Raw genomic sequence first — 19,981 nt, 5'->3', positions numbered from 1 at the left:
AGAAAAAAACAACAATATAACAATAACAAAGAACAATAAAAATTAAAATAAGATGCTTGAATAGTTAAAAAAAAATAAATAAATAAGAGAATATATTTTCTCAGATTGTCGTAGGACAGCATTCCTTGCTGATGTTGTCAACAGATACTTAGACTAGAATCTAAAATAGACATTTGAATAGAAATAATCCGCACTAGGGTTCAGGTTTGAATGTTTTTGAGGTATTTCAGGTCAGGTGGTGTTTTCAGTCTTTTCCTCAGGAGTGGAAAAGCTCAGCATGACCAACACACTGCACATGGAGAAAGAGATGGATGGAGTGATGTGGAAAAAGGTGTGGGTGGAGGAATGTGAGGACCAGATCAAACAGACTACGCTCAAAAACATGTCTGTGGAAGAGAGAGAGAGAGAGAGATGGAGGGCAGAGGTTGAGCGTATAAGAACCGGAGGGAAAGACTGAGCAAAAATACAAACACAGAGAGACAGAAAGAAAGACATTCAGACTTTTGAAGGTCATTACCGGGAAAGAAAGTGTCTGAAGTCCTTCCGTATGGGTAGTCATCACGTAAACACCTCAAATGCGAAACAGTATTATACTATGGTCACCGTGATTTTGCCAAGTAAGACATGTTCCTGGATCAACATATTTTGTTGATCCTGGAATAACATTCCAGTCTTAAAATTAAGTCTTAACCCTATTCCTACCCCTAAACCTAATCCTACCCATAATTTATCCCTAAAATCATAGGGGAAAGATGAATAACATTGATGTAGAAGCACCTAACCCTGGTTGCAAATTTATACATAAGTCTTCTACTTAAGCCAGATGTGCATTAGTTTAACTCAACTCATTAATTTTTCTACAATTAATGTGGTCGTAGCATGAGAAATCCAATTTGCCTTGATCTTTTGACATATAAGAGGTCTTTGTACCATTAAAACATCCTGCAAGTTTCATAGCTTAAAACATCTCCTCATTATAAACAGCATTTATTTGATCAAGCTCCAAAAACTGCTTGTTTTAATATTGCAGGATCTGTGACATCACAAGGGCAAATACATTTGCATATGACTGCCTCCAGACCAAGGCACTGATAAATACATTATCACATCATAGGCCCCGCCCACTGGCGTTCAGTCGCTTGACGGCCGACAATTGCCTACACTGGATGTGAGCTTCGCATCAAAAGCAAACAGCCCATTATAATCACAGATGCTGTCTACACTGGATACAGTAAATGATTGTTCAGTTTTTGACAGTTTCTGCACTTGAGTCTGTCGACAACAGAACAAATGGAAGAGTGGAAGAATGTTCGTTTTGACGCATCCAGTTTAAGCAGCTTGTTTGCATCTCTGTACAGACTTCTGAAGCATCCCAGAGTTGGAAAGAACTGGATGGTTAATTTTAATGGCATCCTGGACAGCATCGGAGGATTATATATTTGTTCAGAGCATTTTACTTTGTAAACAGTGTAATTTGAGTTAACTAAAACACTAATCTGAAGAGTATGAAATGAAATATCCACATATCCATATCCAGTGTTGGGGAAAGTTACTTTTAAATGTAATGCATTACAATATTGTGTTACTCCCTAAAAAAGTAACTAATTGTGTTACTTAGTTACTTTTTATGGAAAGTAATGTGTTACTTTTACGTTGCTTTTTCTCATCTGGGCTAATGAATGATTTGCTAAATGGTGCGCATGATTTACTCAATTGTTCCCTCGATTTGCTAAATCGTGTGCACGATTTACTATTCTGTTCCCTCGATTTGCTAAATTGTGCGCACGATTTATCCTACTACTTTTTTTCCTGCATGTCATGTGCGGGGCTCCGTACCTTTCACACCAAAAGTGAAATGAATAAGCCTCAGGCTAAAGGAAATGCAAATTCATGTCTGTACAGTAGAGGGTGCAGCTCAAACAAACAAACATCTCAGCTGTACTGCAATTCTGGATCGCAGAAGAATAGGACGCAGAAGAAAAGGACGCAGAAACTTCAACACTCTTAAGCAATATAAACAAAGAAAAGAAACACAAATGTGATGTTTATCTAAAGTCATTTTTGCTTATTAGTATTGTTGAATTGAATAATCAAAGGTCAGCACCAAAAACATAGCTTAATAAAGTGAGATTAAATGCATAAAGTTTATTTCTATTATTTAACATTAATTATTGCAGGTTTGCGAAATATTCTGAGTTTGCATTTGACTTTTTATTCATTTTGAGGAATACGGAATCTGTTTTTTGTGCAAGTGAGATGAGTAAATGTATGCTCACATTTAGTCTAAAACTACAATAACCATCATGTTTACACAGTACACACAAAGCTTACCGTCGATTTCGCTCAACATGGGAACAGGAGAGGTGTCAATAAATGGGAAAACAAAGTAACTTGCGTTACTTATTTGAAAAAGTAACTCAAATATTTTGTTGTAAATATAAAAGTAATGCGTTACTTTACTAATTACTTGAAAAAAGTAATCTGATTATGTAACTCACGTTACTTGTATTGCATCACCCCAACACTCTCCATATCACATCTCAAGAATGCTATGAAGCAACTCTATATATTGTTGTTAATATGAAGAGGGTTCTGCTGGCCCTAAAGAATAACTGAAAAGGCTTTATTTTAGAGGTTGTGTAACACACTGACTCACTCCACACCAGCAGAGACGGACAGAGATAAAGAGAGAGAGGAATTTTAGTCTCTGAGGTTATTTTTAACCAAGAACAGGAACTGCTGTGTTGACTCCCCAAACACACACACACACACCTGACAGTGCCGGAAACCCACTAATACACACAGAGTTTCTGCAGAGACAGTCACATGACCTGCGAGGGTCTGATGATTATCGCGACTCCATTCAGGGGTCAATGCCAGTTATGAAGGTCTGAGAAGACGAAAAGAAAAACATTTTGAAAATCATGTTATTAGATACTTATTCTTAACGTTTTTGGCGCTTTTATGTGGTTTAAAAATATGTAAGTACATTTTCATAAAGTCTTATTTTAAGACTGTAACCACCTAGGCTATATTTTTTTTTTATTATGCTACATGAATGTGAGTGTAAAGAAAAATGGTGTAGAAACAATTTTCCTCAGAAAGTGTCTAGTAAATTTCACAATTACAAAAAATGACAAGTATCTCGAAGTAGAAAGGCTTTTTACAGTGTAGTGCTATATTAGTGCTGATATCGTGATTTAAGAAACTATAATGGCTGATTTTCAGATTGCTACAGTTCAAAGGTCATGGTGATCAGCGCTGTCTATCGGTTACAGGTAAAACCTTCCATCCTTTAAACAGACACACCCTCAGTAGTGACCGATCGCTCGCTCACTACATCTGTTTATCCTGTCACACACACGCGCACACACACTCTTCGGCTGATGGTGTCACAGAGAGCCGCCTTGTTCTGCCTCCTTCCCGTCTTTCCACCGGTAGCCCGCAAAAATCCCAGAAATCCCTGTTATTTCCGCACCTGTGTTTGTTTGGCAGGCGCGTGAGCGCGTCAGAGAGCCGCGTAAACACAAGAAACGCCTCAGTACTGAAGCCGTGTGTTCAACGGACAGACCTCAGCTCTGTTCACACACTCACCGGGAGATGGATAACATCACAGCGCCATCTGCTGGTCCTCAGAGATCCTGCACACCCGCTCAGGTTTGTGAAAGAACACGCTTAAAATGAATACGATAGGCCAGTGTTTAATCGTATGAATCGACTACTAACATTATCCGGAACAGCCTTCTGTAATGACCATTACTGAAACCTCACATTAAGGTTCATGTGAAAGATTCAGGGGGTGATACTGCTAATTTGTTGAGTCAACCATACAGTTGAAGACACTACTTGATTCTTTTGTGAAAAAAAGTGTGTTTAGGTAGGCTAACTCTTAAAACCAATGAATATTAACCGATCGTTTTACTACAAAGAAACTAGGCCTACACTAACCATAGTTTAACCATGGTATTGTAGTAAAACGTATTGCTGTTCGGGAAGCAGACACACTCTGTCAGTTTAAATCTAGAATAAAAACACATCTGTTTAAACTTGCATACACATAACACACTATCTAGGCTACTTCTATAATTCATGTAAATTGTTAGGCTGCATAGATTAGGTCAGCCGTAACTGGGAACACTTCACCTGATGTACTCGCTACATCATAAGAAGAATGGCGTCTTCGCTAATAGTCTATCTCTCTTTATCTCAGCCTACCAGATCCAGGCCGTATCCAGATGAGATGAAGGACCTGCATCTAGACATGATGATAACGAAGCCCTGAAGTGTCAACTAAACTATCCCCTGTGAAGGCCTCCTTCCCTTTCCTTTCCTCAGCTTGTGCTATGAAAAGCGTATAAAATAATGAAAATAATTAGTCTATATTAAAATAGTCTTTCACGTGTCATATACTTATTCAATTTGAATAAATGAGTCTGGAAATAAATTGATCTGGGGAAAAAATAGGCAAGCCTGGGCATATATTTATATTATTAAAATAAACGAAGAAGACTGTCATAGAATGGTCAGTTGAAGTACTTATGAACTGGGAATAAATACAAACTGAACATGCACAAAACTACACATGTAAATATTTTTTCTTATTATGATTTTTATTTGAATCAGAAGCAGTCACATGGTTGTGTGCGAAAACGAAGCTTCGGACGTCACAGATCACATGGTTATGGCAAAACGAATCAAGCTCCGGTACAGTGCATCACTGTGAGATGTTTTGTTTCTTTGATACAAGCTTCGAAGCTTTGGTGTCAAATGTCACATCACTATTCATATGTGCCTGATTTCAACGCTGGGGAACTACGTAAAGCAAATTTGCCTGTGAACGCTATATAAATACAATATAGGTAGGTCTAAATTCTGGTGATCACTTAAATCAATGTTATATATATCGTCATGTCATCCAGCCCTGTATAGTTTTTGTCAGTATTTATTTAAAAACATCTAATTATGGAGAATATAAGATGGTAAATATTTAATTGAAGAGTTGTCAATACAATATAACAATATATTACAATATATTGGGTATAATTTTTAGCGTCTATAGACGCTACTTAGGCTGAATCCCAAATGGCACGCTTCTATGCACTTTTGTTCTTGTGAACTTACAATGGCTGTCGCGTGCGCATGTCTGTTAAAGTCCCCGTGAACCGGAAGTTGCAAACGACTTCTCTTCAGTGTTGTGACGTATTTCCAAGTGAAACAGAATATTGAATAGAGGGCAGGGTTTTACTTTATCGCTCCTCCTCTCCATCTCTTACTCATAGCAGACTAACGGTTGGAGGGGAGTGGTTTAAGTGTTTTCAACCCAAGCCGTCAAACTGACGTCATCAGGGAAGGAACGCCATTCCAGACCGGAAGTAACTTTTCAGTTTTTGATTAAAGATTACCACGACAAACTATTTTTCAAATATGTCAAATAACTTGGATGCCCCCTTTATTAAATATGTTAAATGAATGAAATGGACACTAAATAGAAAAAAAAAAATATTGAGACACCTATCAAATTCAATATATTATTGTAATATTATCATTACTATACATGGAACAATAAAACACAATAGATGGTTTAAAACTTTTAATATTTATTGCACAGACCACAACTGGCCGACAAATAAGTCTAAAAATAAATTATACTTGATCCGACTCAACTCATGATCCGCTCTTGCTCACGATATGAAATTTCTCTGTACTGTACTATACGTGTTGGTAGCCATTAAAGAAAACATATTTAGTTTCATATTCATGTTTAAATAGGCCTATTATAATGTTATTTTTTTAATTTAATCTATTTGATTATGAAAAGTGAACAGCATGAATAAGATAGACAAGATGCGCAATATATCGGTAGATGGAGTGGGTCAGACATGATTTTGACCATTAAGTTTTATTTTGTAGAAAGCCTTTCTTTTAAGTGAATTTCGTTTTGTAAAAATTGTGTCTTAATTTTATCAATGTTTAACCAACCAATTGCCTAGATTTAATAAATAAGAAGCAATATAGCAGACAATATAATCATGGCATGGAGGCACCGGCGCGATCACTTGCACGTGAACTGGAGCGCGTCTTAAGGCCGGAACACACCAAGCCGACGCAGACGAACTAGTGGCGACGAAAGCAGACTGCGGGGTTGGCTCACGTCGGCAGTGTCTGTGTCCAAAGTTGCCCTGACACACCAAACCGACACTCGACACCCGACGGCCAAGTAGCACATCATTCTGCGCCTGCGCAAGATGAAATGCATTTCCGTACCAGCAGGTGGCAGTAGCTGAACGGCTAATCAGAATGATCAGATGGCCCGATGGACCGACGAGCTCCGACGCCGATTCAACATTTCGAATCAGCCGAAAAAAAGTCGACGAGGACCAGCTTCAGCTGACGGTGCGGAACACAATGAGAAAACTTAGTCGGCCAACGAACAAAAACTGCCCGACGGCCGACCGTCGGCTTGGTGTGTTCCGGCCTTTATAGGCTAAATGAACCGAAACTCAGCGTAGGCCTAATTGGCTATGTGCACAAGCGTAGTGACGAACTTCCGCTGGCGCCAGAAGTCGGCATACCGGTTTCCGGCTTACTTCCTGTCTTCATCCGCTATAGTAAACAAGCAAGATTGAGTGCTGTTGTTGTACGGAAAAAGAGATATAATGTGCGTGACTCATCTAAGTTTCAAAGAACTGAGGGTGGATCTACGGAGCACTGCTGTGCTGTGTGCCACTTTGCTTGCTTCAAGTCAGTATAAAGGCCAATTCACACCGCACTGACAAACGCCAATGAACAAGTTGGCCGTTGGATTTATAATTCTATGAGAAAAAAACTGTCATGTTCACACTGCCCCAACAAACACCGACAAACGAGTCAAGTCTGACTGGGAAAATTCCATAACTACATAGCCTACGTGTAACCATGTTAACAATATTGGCAGGCAAGTTTATTATATTAATAATATAGTATCATATATATTTTCATTGTATTAAAGTATTGAGGCAAAATAAAAATACAATGACAATGTTTATTGGAGTATAAATAAATACGTTTGTTTTAATTGTATCTACATCAGTCTGCATGCTGTTACACAGTCAAAAACTGCTTCACTGGCTGGATTCGTCGTGGAAATTATTTCAACTTTAATCGTTGGATTCGTTTGGACTCTTTCTTCTCACTTAGTGCATTTGTTGCTGGATTTACACTGTACGCTCGTCTTGCCAGGACTGATCGACTGGAATATGTTTGTTGTTGCAAAATTACAATGGCCATATGAAAGTATGTGTGCACACAATGGGGTCAAATGTAATTCCAGTGCATTGGTTGCAAAAGACTGAGTGATGTTTTTTTAGTATTATATGTTTTTTTCACAATTGTTTGCAAAATGTAAAATGAAGAGTGTACAAATTCTGATGGGGTTATTGAGTCAAAGCAAAGTTTGCCTAGTGTTGAAAAGGAGTATGAAAGAGAAAAGACCAGTTAAATTAGCAGCTAAAGCTATAGACTATGATCATATGCTGTGTCTTCAAGATATGGACTTTGTTTATACATGTATGTGAACAAGGAAAACTTATAACAAGTCATTTTGAGACAATGTTTATTGGAGCATAAAGACGTTTTAATTGCATCTACATCAGTCTGCATGGACTCTTGTCAGTGCCCTGCTCTTTATTAGAAACTGAGGAGATAAATGTAATACAATTGATATCACAATTATCACAAAAAAACGAACAGACTGCGTTTAAAAAAAGCTTCTATACTAAAGTTACACTAAAAATGAACATGTCACTAACTAGCTTAGCCGCTATCTGACGTTACACCACATTAGATTAAACCACTTACCCTCGTAGTTATGCAAATAGCTAGATATGTAGAGTTTAAAACCTTTGTCCCGCTTGCTTGTTGGATCAGGGGACCAGGCATCAATGATGCGATAAACATCGCTGATGCTTATTTTAGGCAAAATCTCAATTTTGAAATTTGGGTCACTGTGACTCATTTTGCTGGATCAGGTCACATATGCTGGGGACATGGCTTTTCAGGACTGACTGCTGGGAACCACAATTACCCTACACTCATTCATTATGTGGAAAATCAAGAGAAATGGCTACTTTTTTTGAGAATTAAAAAATGTGTTCAGAAGAAATTTAATTCCGGTCCATCACTACTGAGACTTTTTAAAAAGCCTTTATTCAGTTTTATTTTCCTTAATATAGCTTTTTAAGTTTTATATCTCACGGTTAACCTAAATATCTACTATATAGACTCCATTTATTTCAAATGTGTCCTGACGTCCCGACTTGGATCCCTTCAGTGAATCTCAGCCATTTCCACCACCACTGGTATACAGCTGGGTTCTTCTGCATTCATATAACCTCTGACCTCTCTATTGTAATCAAAACACATGGCCCTCATTTTGCTGTGCAATTAAGCAGACTTTATTTGACAAATTTTCTTATAAGGGAAATACAAGAAGTGATAGAGATTTCAAAACATAACTTAATGTTTTGCCTATGCAATGCCATTAAACGTCAATAACTTCATTTGAACTCTCACTTGCATCTGAAACTCTTGATTTGGAGCTGAAGAGAGAAAAGTGAGTCTTCCATTCTCCCTTTGGCTTGTCCTTATAAAGCCCAATCAGTCTGAGAAGGAGATTTAAAAAAAAAAAAGGTTAGGACCTTATACTCTGGTTCTCAACTGATGGGGTTGTAACCCAAAAAAACTGGTTGCACATGATATGATAAAACAATTCTGAATGCAAACAATAAAATGAAACTAACTCTACAGTATTTTGGCAAAAATTCATGTCACTTTGTAGATGAAGCTCATCAAATTAGACATTGTAAACATAGAAAGGTTGTGTGATGACTTCATCCTCAAAAACCATGAAGAAAGTGTCTCTCCAGGATTACAGAGAAGAACAGACAGATTTTGGCAATGTTCTAAGAGCTTACCTTTAGAGGAAATTCTCAGAAATCTCTAAAGAGAACCACAGGTAAATTCTGGATAATTTGAGAATCACTTTTTTTTTTTTTTTTTTTTTTTCATTTAAAATAGAGATCACAATTCTACCATGATTCTTACTAGACAACTAAACAAAATAACATGTAATTTACTAGAGGTTCTGACAAAATGTTAATTGCTGCAGTCTATTTTAAAAAAGATATTTAACCCTTAAATGCATACCTCGGGTCTTTATCGACCAGGGACGTCATTCACTACCCTCCTCCTCATTCATTTTTCAAAGTTAGACATCAACCTTCTTAGTATTCCTCAATCAATTCATTATAAAGAATATAACAAGAAAAAAATCATAAAATTATAAAAGGATGCCTATTTTCCTATTCATTTTTTGTAAAAATTGTATAGGGTTGCTAACGACCCGAGGTGTGTATCAGTTTAAGTATTTTTTTTTCTGCACAACAATAATTGAATCTTTGATGACGGAATAAGCGCAAATCACCTTTATTCCACAAGGTGGAAATGTCTGAAACACAATGATGAAGTGACGATTCATTCAGTCAGAAAACTAAAGAATAGGCAAAACGCGATTTACTGCAGATCAAGTACTGAATGCAATCAAAAATGAGTGTCACTGTCACTTGATGGAGGATCTGGTGAAGCTATCATTGATCAAAACATTGATTTTAAAGATGTTGAAAATGATATTCGAAACTATCATTTGCTGAATACTGGGAAATGAGCTCTGACAAGGACAGTGATGATGGCATAAAACATCTGCTCAAAATGAACCCTTACAAGCTCCAAAAGGTAACAAAATATGCTTTATTTTATTCTTCTGTAATTGTTACTCTAATATCAGAGGACTTTCATATTATCGCGACAGGTGGAGATCCATCCATGTTAGATATCCGGGTCGCTAAAGACCCGAATATGTAAGAATGATTGGCGATGGCGAAACATTTATGCATTTAAGGGTTAATTAATTTGCATCTTTTTGAAAAAATGATTCAATGACTCGCTCATAGTAGGCTTGTTTGACTTGAAACAGCACTGCACAGACCGATTGGTGTACGACATCAAAGTAGGCCTACCGCAAGAGTGATCTGAGAGCAGACTGCTCCATACAGTCTAAAAAAATCTTGGGTTATTTTTTCTACCAAAGTCTTTGGTTGAGCCATTTGGGTCCATTTTTTTTGGTTATTTTTCCAGTGTTTGGGTAGCTTTTGTGTTACCCAGATCCTGGGTCAGACATAACCCAGGGGTTGAGTTATTTATCGCGGGCTTTTTGCGCCCTCTTCAGGAGAGAGCAGTGCAGCTCCATCAAATTGGTGCGTGTCTCAGTAAAATACAGGTTTGTCGTTTGCGTACATTTTATTTGATCAAAAAAATTGTTATTGTTCTGTATATTGTTTAATTTTACGCAAAGCAACATACAGGGATGCGATGTGAGTCACCTAAACGAGTGTAGCATCGGTCTTTTCGCGTGATGGAAACGCCGGATGCCTTGCATAAAATTTTATGATTTTATTCAAAAAGATACAGAATATAAATTCTTAGGTTGTTAAAATATGTCCTCAGAATTGTACACTGATTATTTATGGACAGGTTATGGAGTCAGTCACAGCATTTTTCGGCTACGAGTGAAGCGCAGGCCGGCGGTCTGAAGTTAGCAGTTCCCCCGCCGAACGCGAGCCATCTCCGGCACGAGACCCACCGCCGTTACGGTGGAAACAGGACAACAAAGACTGGTTGATTACACTTGAATTACTTCTAAATGTTTACTTTTTACTTATAATATTAGTTAAATGAGCTTAAATGTATAGGCAATATGTGTTAAAAAGATATATACTATACTATAAAATATGATTGAAAATAAAGGAATTATCAATGAAACCAGTGGTTCTGGGTATTTTTAAAAAAAGTTTAGAGGATTTATGTTAATCCGTAAACATAAATTAATGTATTAAGTTAAAAAAAAAAAAAGGCTAGTATTATAGTAAAAATGAATTAACCCATTAACCCATTTTGCTAGGGCTAAAATTGGGTAAAATTGTGTTCTGTCCTATATTTACCCAGCCCTTGGGTTGTTTTTAACCCAGTGTTTTATAGAGCGTATGCTTTTAAAATCGCTGTCATGGTACTTTGATGTCATACACCGATCGGTCTGTGCAGCGCTGCTTCAAGTCCAACAAGCCTAAAGACTTCACTTGTTTAACTACTGGATGAATCAGCACTTTTTAACGAATCTCTTGAATGAATGATTCAATGACAAATACATTTTTTCACCCTACTTTGATACCGTAGACATCAGTGTTTATATCTAAACTATAAACTTTTATCCCAGTACTTATAATTTGAATTATTGTATCACAGAAATAACAATACTGTGTGGTTGAAAAGACTGTTTGTGAAGCCATTTCATAATGTTCACAGTGATCATACTTGTCAAAAGTTTAATACACATATGAAATCATTATCAGTTAGAAATAAGATCGCCTGGGTGTTTGAATCGAGATTGTGATCTTTTAACGATCAATCTTGCAGCTCTATTACTAGGATGATAGGATGACTTTAAATCAATTTAGTAAATGCCCCATGTGTACCTGAAGAAGTCATCATTACTCGTCTGTATCTTCTCCAGCAGTTGCATACTGGCAGCGATGGCCATTTCTGCAGCTTTAAGATGCAGTAAACCGTGACTGGAATCACCGGCATCCTTATTGATACCGTCCCAGCTTCTCCCAATGCCAGTTGAGAGGTCTAGAGTACCTCCATGGCTGCACTTACCTGTCAAGAAATAATAATATTCAGTATGATGATTTGATGTATTAACTGGCTGATGCTAGCTCATAATTGTTCCTGGCTCTGTTTGTATCCCATCTGATGATTTTCAACCTATATATAAATTGATATAAATAATAAAGATTGTTACCCTTCTTTTTGCTTTTTCCAAAGTATCCTGATGTCAGAATCTTATCCTTTAAAATGGTATCCTTTATTTTTGCCCCAGTGTTTGTATTGGGAGTGTCATTATCACAGGTTTCAGTCTTCTCATCTGGAGGGAAGGCAAACGCATAAACCTACCCATCACAGAAAACTTTCGGCATTTTTACATTTTCAAAAAAATCATCATTTAGTATGTTTATTAATCCATTTCCCCCTGCTGGCTGGTCCCCACAATGTAGGTGATTTCAGGTTTTACTATCCTTGTGGGTACCATTTGGTCCCCAGAATGTAACATAAACACACACACACACACACACACACACACACACACACACACACACACACACACACACACACACACACACACTTACCTGCAGGGTTGGGTATGCTCTCTTCTAAATTGATCAGAGCAGTACAGGGTTCCTTGTTTCCCAGCTCAATCCAGTTACTGTGGCTGTAGAAATCCTTTCATTTACCAGATGAAACACATGTGAGTTAGAAGATGTTCAGACTTTCAGTTCATATCATTGATTTAGTATAAATCAATCTTTATCTCTGAGGTTTAACTGAAAGTCATATTGATCGCAGCTTTGCATCGGACTCACCTGTAAAGTGTGCAGGATTTGCCCAAGCCTCTTTCGTGCATCTTCAAAATTCTTTTTTTTCATGTAAGCTGTGATGTCCTCCAGTCCTTTGATTATGAGTGCTTTACCGTCCAAAAATGACTCGCTGTCAAAATGATATTTCTCACTGAAAGGATGGTCAGTGTCTGTTTGTACATTGTAATAGGTAATCATTTTTATGCCCGTTTCAAAGTTACTTGCGAATGCGTCTTTTTTGCAGGACTTTGCCAGTGTCTTTGTATTCAGTGGTTCTGGCTAAGTAAAAACACACACACAAAATGTCCAATTAGTTGTCAAATTGATGTGAACATCGGATGAATTTTAAATAATTGCACTACTTTGTTTGAGCTGATGTCCCCTGCATTAACATATCAAAAACTGGTCATTTATTCAAAAACATTTAAGGTGTTTTTTTTTTAATCAAAATATTTCAATATATATATATATATATATATATATATATATACACAGTAGTCAACATTTGAAGTGGATCAAAAAAGTTAATCAAAGTTGTCCTAAGAAGAAGGTTTTAGGACAACTTTGATGAAAGGTTTTGATCCACTTCAAATGTTGACTACTATATATATATATATATATATATATATATATATACACAGTATATTTTGTTGAATATTGTCTTAAACAGAAAGTTTGATGTTTTAACAATGAGTATATTACAATTATATTATCGATGCCATATATATATATATATATATATATATGGCATCTGTATATATATATATATATATATATTTTTTTTTTTAAATACACCCAACATCATCATGGTCACAGTGTCTGGAGCTATATTTTTATATATTTTTTTAAAGCTGTCAATCACTATTTCCTACACAAATCTATACTTAACATTTGGTTGGTTTACCTAACAAGACCACATAAATATTAAAAGTGTGTAATTGATTTTAAATAATTGCAGCTGAACACAGTATCTAATATGTTAATTCTTCTCTCACACACACAGGTCATACATGTATATATTCATACCTTTTTGAAGCCATCAAGGCTCTCGCAGACCTTTGCAGTAGCACGTAAAATGGCCGTTTTTGTGATATCTTGATGATTTTTTGAATTTGGTTTTTCCTTAATATGAAAGGTGTGAACGCCAAGCAGAAGAGCCAGCAGGAGAAATGCGCTCCTCATTCTCAGATGATTATGAATATGAAGAACGACTCAAAGAGGTCTTGAAACATCAGTTGCCCTCGATCAATCTTGTATAAGCTTAAGCTAGACTGTTGTAAAATATATACATCATCATTTGAATTGATATGAAGAAAATTTACATCATTACCTAAAGATATGAACATTTGTATAGATATCACATTATGACTTACCTATCTAGTTTATAGTACAAAATACAACCTACATTATTTAATCAAATTTTCCTCATCAAAGATGTAAATTACACTTAAAGCACCATGTCTGATACAAATTCTTTGAGTGGTGCAGAAGTTCACAAATTATCTTTCAATGAACAAATGCTTCTCCATCTTAAACACTCATTGATCACCATCACTTCTGGCTGTACAATCAGTCATTTAATTGGTTTAATATTTCTCAACACTCGAATATCATAGAGATGTGCAGGTTGACTCTTTTTTATATATATTTTATTTATAACAGTTTTTATATAAAACAGATTAAGGTCAAAATGTATAAGTGAGTCAGGTAAGTCATACTATAGCGTGACGAGACCAGACAACTGAATGAAAGTTTTAGATCTGGACTTGTAGGAGTCCATAATGAGCTATGACAGGTGATGGTGATTAGAATTCAGAGGATTGGAAACGACTGGGAAGAGCTGAGGGATCTTGGATGTGTTTGTGGGGTCAGTTGTCGGTTATGAGAGTGGACAGGTGCACTCATATTACTTATGAATGGGAGAAAGTGCAGCACGCAGTGTGGCGGAATAAGTCCCACCTTCTAAGTAAAAGAGTCAGTTGTGACCCGTGCTGGCAAAATGAGTCACAATGAGCAAATTTTCAAAAATGAGTTATTTTCACAATCTCTGTTAAAAGACTAAAATGACTGAACTACACATGTTCGAAGTCAATAGAGTCTACAAAATCAATTTTGAGTTAAAGTTTTCTGAAGGTTACAAAACAAAATCACCTAGTAACCATACCTTAAAATCCCTGTTAATGACACCTAATTTGGCACACACCTCATCAAAACCATATATCTATAGGAAAAATATATATTCAACTTTTTTCTATTTATATGTGTATATCGGGATTGTGTGCTGTCTGAGGTGTCTTTGTGCGCATGCTTCGGATCTGTCAGATCGATTTGTTTACATCAGCATGAGTTTGAAAGTCACATTTCATTGGTTCAGACTCTTGCCATCAAAAATTCGCTATTAATATTCACAAAGTTAGAATGCTGCGCTTTACATACCTGCAAACTAGTCGCTTTTCGGCGAAATTTGATGTTTTAAATCAAAATATGTAATTTATGTGAATCGGTGAGGGTGGGGTTATCAGGGTAAAATAAATAAACTTCACAAGAATCGAAAATGGGCTACTTTCCCATAGACTGGAGTGAGATCATAGACGTCACGTCTCTGTCGCGATCTTTCCTGGCGTTCTGTGGCGCGTGACTGACAGCGCCTCAGTTCAAGCACGAGCGCACGAACCGATCATCTTTTCCACTTTACTAGTTACAACATGAAATAAACATGAATGAACCTCTGAAGGTATGTTGAAAGATACAGTACAACTTAATGAAATCCGTATCATGTCACATGTAATCGCTCAATGAGTGTTTCAACCATGGAAATACGACAGATTGTAAAAAATGTCACATTTACCTTCACATTTACCTCAGAAAAGACGTTCAGTGTCCAAAAACATGTTAGTCAGCTACAAAAATGAACTTAGAGAGGAGCATTTTGCTAAATATATGCACTATAGGCTATTGCATATCCCTTGTATTTGTATTTAACATGTGCTTCAATATTCAGTGTTTGTTTGAATAAATCCATTTTATGACAGCCACCATTTAAATGTTTATATAGCCTAAAAAACGAGTAGAAACATAATTATGTCATTAAAAATATATTATAACGTTATTATAAAAACTTTTTTATGGGTAATTTATATGTAAGTAGCTTACAAATCTATTAATTTTAACCTTTAATAATATAATTGTCATGGAGTCAGTTCCCACCACCAACACTCAGCACACATCGTCACCAGATCTCCACACTCCGCCCACTTTTTTTGAAAAATATATATTCAACTTTTTTCTATTTATATGTGTATATCGGGATTGTGTGCTGTCTGAGGTGTCTTTGTGCGCAGGCTTCGGATCTGTCAGATCGATTTGTTTACATCAGCATGAGTTTGAAAATCACATTTCACAATCACTGATCAGCGGCACCTGCACCTCATCACACCAGCACTATATGAACACTCACTTCCCACACTTCAGTGTCTGGTCTTGTTTGTACATACCTGGACTCCTTACCTCTCCTCCGATATCTCCGTGCTCCCACTCCTTCGTCAAGTCTTGTCTTCCCTTGTTGATACTTCTGCAAAAGAGAAAGGACTCTGTTATTGCTCCGCTAAGTGACTATACTCAATGTGCTCATATCTGCAAACTACTCACCTGTGTTGTTCCTGTGTTTGTGCCTCTGTCTCTGAATAAACCACCTGTTGAATACTTACCCTCTTGTTCCCATCTGTGTCTGACAATAATGATGATGTACCAGCTGTGGTTCCGTGTATAATTTACAGCATTAGTTGAGAGATGTTTTTTATTTGAGGAAATTTGCAATGTACTTTACCTTATAGGCCCCAAATTAATCAATATTGAATTGAAGGTAATCAAATCAAAATCCAGTCAAAATCGAATTGCAAACTCCTGAATCGAATCCAATTGTGAAATTTGTGTCAATGCCCAGCCTTAGCGTCAATAATTTATTTATTTATTTTTTTACTTGAAGCAAATGTTGTTTTTTCCATTTATTTTCTTGTCAGAGTACACCAAAATGCTTAGTTTTGTACATGTTAAAATCACAAAACTGAAAGCCCCCAGACCCCCCCTACAACTATTTAATTCGTCACCTTTTTCATCTCTTGTTGAGTTTGCAGGTCTAGCTTTAAAACGATACCAAACTTGTGCTGAGGGGGCGCGAGTGGTGAAGCGAGCAGAGAAAAACAGCATTTTTCATGGTCAAAGAAGAGTTACTCCTCTCAGAAAATGTAAAAACGTACAAATAAAGATGTTTTAGAGGTTTAATAGCTATTTGAAGCGTTTGGATCACTAGACAAGGGCTTAATGAAATCATTTTTGGCAATGTGGGTTGTGCAAATCACTTTAGCTTGAAATTAGCCCGTGCTCATTCTGACTCATTTTGCCAGCACAAGTCACAATTGTTGAATAGTAAAGTCATTGTGTCACTGCAGCTACCGTTAGAAGCTCTGGTTGCTATAGAAACAGTGTTCTGAGATGCACGCTTAGGAGTGCGCATGCACATTTGCTGGTCAAGCCTTAAAAAACTTTTTTTAACATTATTTGAACGTAAGAAACAAAATGTATTAGACAGTTGTTGTCAGATTTCATTGGTGATTTCAAATATGAAATTTAATCGTAAGCTTGGTGAACAGCTTTGGAGAATTTGATGTTGATTTGAGTGTGATCTTCCTCCGGGTACTCCGGTTTCCCCCACAGTCCAAAGACATGCAGGTTAGGTGAATTGAAGAGTTAAAAATTGCCTTTGTGTGTGTGAGAGAGCCCTGTGATGGACTGGACATCTGTCCAGGCCAGGGTGCTGCTTTCCCTTGCCTTTGGCCCAAAGAAACTGAGATATGCTCCAGCCCTATGACCCTAGAAGGTATAGGTATAAAGAATAGAGAGAGAGAGAGAGAGAGAGAGAGAGAGAGAGAGAGAGAGATGATGAATGTGTAATAATGAAGGCTTAAATGTTAAACTGCAGATCGGTTTTACCCTCTGATATGATGTTTTGCATAGTTATCAAGTTTTATTCTTATCGAAATAACAACAGGTGGTAAAACAGATCATGTGGCTTCTTATTCAAACTTTCTTATTCAAATTCTTTAATAACCCTACAGGAAAAAAAAAATACTGGAGCTGTTAAAGTTCATGATGAATACTTAATTTACAACTTAATACAATAGGTTTTATTTTATTAAGTTGTATTTAACAATTATTTTTTTTGTACCATTTTCTTGTGTCTAGACATTGAAATATAGAAAACATTAACCTTGAATAACAGTTTAAGAGTTATTTACTAAAACAAAATGTGATTAAAGCATACCAAGGCACAGTGGTGGACGAACTGCACAAACCAAGTATAGACACCCAAATAAAATATTACGCCAGTTAAAGTATTAAGTACTCATTTTCAATTTGAGTTCAATTTTACTTAAATTTTACTTAACTACTGTACTCAAATCTTGCCATTCACATAACTACTACTGTTAATTACTGATTGTTATAATTGAGTATAAAAACAAAAAAGTAAAACAACAAAAAACAAAAAAACGTAGCCTGGTATATTGAAATGAGGAAAAACAAAATGTATGTAAATGTATGTTGAACAAATATAAACAAACAACGTAAAAACAGACATCGCATAAGGAAAAAATGTGTTATTTTAAGAAGAACTCTATGTGAACACATGTTTTGTTATGCTAATTTCGAAGAGTTTCTGTTAATGTGGGTTTTTGGAGAGTTACCATCATGGTGACAAGTGGTGCATGCTGCTTGGTTTGAGAGCAGGTAAGTTACATGTTTTAAGTTGCTGTACTTATTCAGTAAGTGCTATACCATGCTACTGTTAACATGTTAGCAAATTAACAAGTTGGCCTTTTCTGAATTTTCTAATTAGGGTTTGCAGTGAAGTAAATAACTCATTTGATTTGTAAGAACTCAAAATAAAAAAGTTAATTAAATAAATATGTTATGTTAATTGCTATCAAAATGTATGAATTAGCTAACTCAGTACTTCAAGTTAGGAGCAGTTAACATGCATGAGTACTACAAACTCAAAACTTGATAGTTCTGCTTACTTAAAATTGGGAACATCATGAGTTCCCACGAGTTAGCCCAACTTATTCAAGTTTACAGTCAAGCTCAGAGGATCTCTAATTCTCGGCTCATTTTAAATCAGACTCGCTCTGACTGTATCATTTGAATCAGTGAGTTGTTGAATCAAAAACAGATGCAGTCGGATCGTTCAAATTCATGAAGGAGTCGTTCAGTGTGATTTGCGAACCAATTCAACAGGACAGGTTAATTGAAATGAACTTGTTCACAAAGTAAAAATACTTCCTTATGTCCACCACTGCCTAGGCAACAACTCGGTGCAAGCTGGAGTTATAGAACATTTGCATGTTTGCAGCAATGACGTGTTTTGTGGGCGGAGCCTATCTGGTGGCAGAAAGTATATGCTGTGTCCAAAATATGCCTACTTCCATCGGCAGAAAACAGTATGCCACCAGAGTAGTATGTCAGAATCAAGTGTGCCACACAAGTCCTGAAAAGTGAAGCCAAAGCATTTTGATACATTTCAAATAATTTTTAGGTATTTTAGGTATTTCTTATCACAGATATGTATGTTCAAGTGTTCGTTTTTTCCAATAAGTTTGGTTTTAGTTAGTTCTGTCAGGCGCTTCATATAGAACCGTTTAGGGGTTCCCATCATGGGATCATTTTATGGATTTAATTTTATTTAATCTTTTTTTAATTCTAAATAAATTTTATGAATTAAATAGCTCATAAACACACTTTATCAGTAGAAAAAATGTAAATAACCCATTAAACATTATGCAATCATTCAAGACATCTCCCCATATACAGAAACTTATTGGAATAAAGGGTTCCTTAAAATTGAGTCAAGAATCCTACAGTTCTATTTATTCTATTGAGATGTATTAAAATAATTAATTAAATGACTGATTGTACAGCCAGAAGTGATGGTGATCAATGAGTGTTTAAGATGGAGAAGCATTTGTTCATTGAAAGATAATTTGTGAACTTCTGCACCACTCAAAGAATTTGTATCAGACATGGTGCTTTAAGTGCAATATACATCTTGGATGAGGAAAATTTGACTAAATAATGTAGGTTGTATTTTGTACTCTAAACTAGATAGGTAAGTCATAATGTGATATCTATACAAATGTTCATATCCATAGGTAATGATGTAAATTTTCTTCATATCAATTCAAATGATGATGTATATATTTTACAGCAGTCTAGCTTAAGCTTATACAAGATTGATCGAGGGCAACTGATGTTTCAAGACCTCTTTGAGTCGTTCTTCATATTCATAATCATCTGAGAATGAGGAGCGCATTTCTCCTGCTGGCTCTTCTGCTTGGTGTTCACACCTTTCATATTATCCAAAAAGAAAAATCAAAAAATCATCAAGAGATCACAACATTTGCCATTTTACGTGCTACTGCAGA

At 36.3% G+C, this 19,981-nt stretch overlaps 1 protein-coding gene across 1 annotated transcript; it reads right to left on the bottom strand.

The window, feature by feature from the left end:
- Positions 1-8,408: 8,408 nt before the first annotated feature.
- Positions 8,409-13,744, bottom strand: LOC127509259 (von Willebrand factor A domain-containing protein 7-like). The gene is made up of 6 exons (XM_051887843.1): positions 13,533-13,744; positions 12,513-12,785; positions 12,279-12,372; positions 11,894-12,016; positions 11,565-11,748; positions 8,409-8,639 (listed from the first exon to the last, which is right to left on the bottom strand). Exons 1-6 carry the CDS (start codon positions 13,686-13,688, stop codon positions 8,519-8,521), a joined length of 951 nt encoding a protein of 316 aa, XP_051743803.1. The 5' UTR covers positions 13,689-13,744; the 3' UTR covers positions 8,409-8,518.
- Positions 13,745-19,981: the final 6,237 nt, after the last annotated feature.

This window comes from Ctenopharyngodon idella, chromosome 3, assembly GCF_019924925.1.
Source record: "Ctenopharyngodon idella isolate HZGC_01 chromosome 3, HZGC01, whole genome shotgun sequence".
Classification (NCBI taxonomy): domain Eukaryota; kingdom Metazoa; phylum Chordata; class Actinopteri; order Cypriniformes; family Xenocyprididae; genus Ctenopharyngodon; species Ctenopharyngodon idella.
This window is presented reverse-complemented; position numbering and strand designations above follow the sequence as displayed.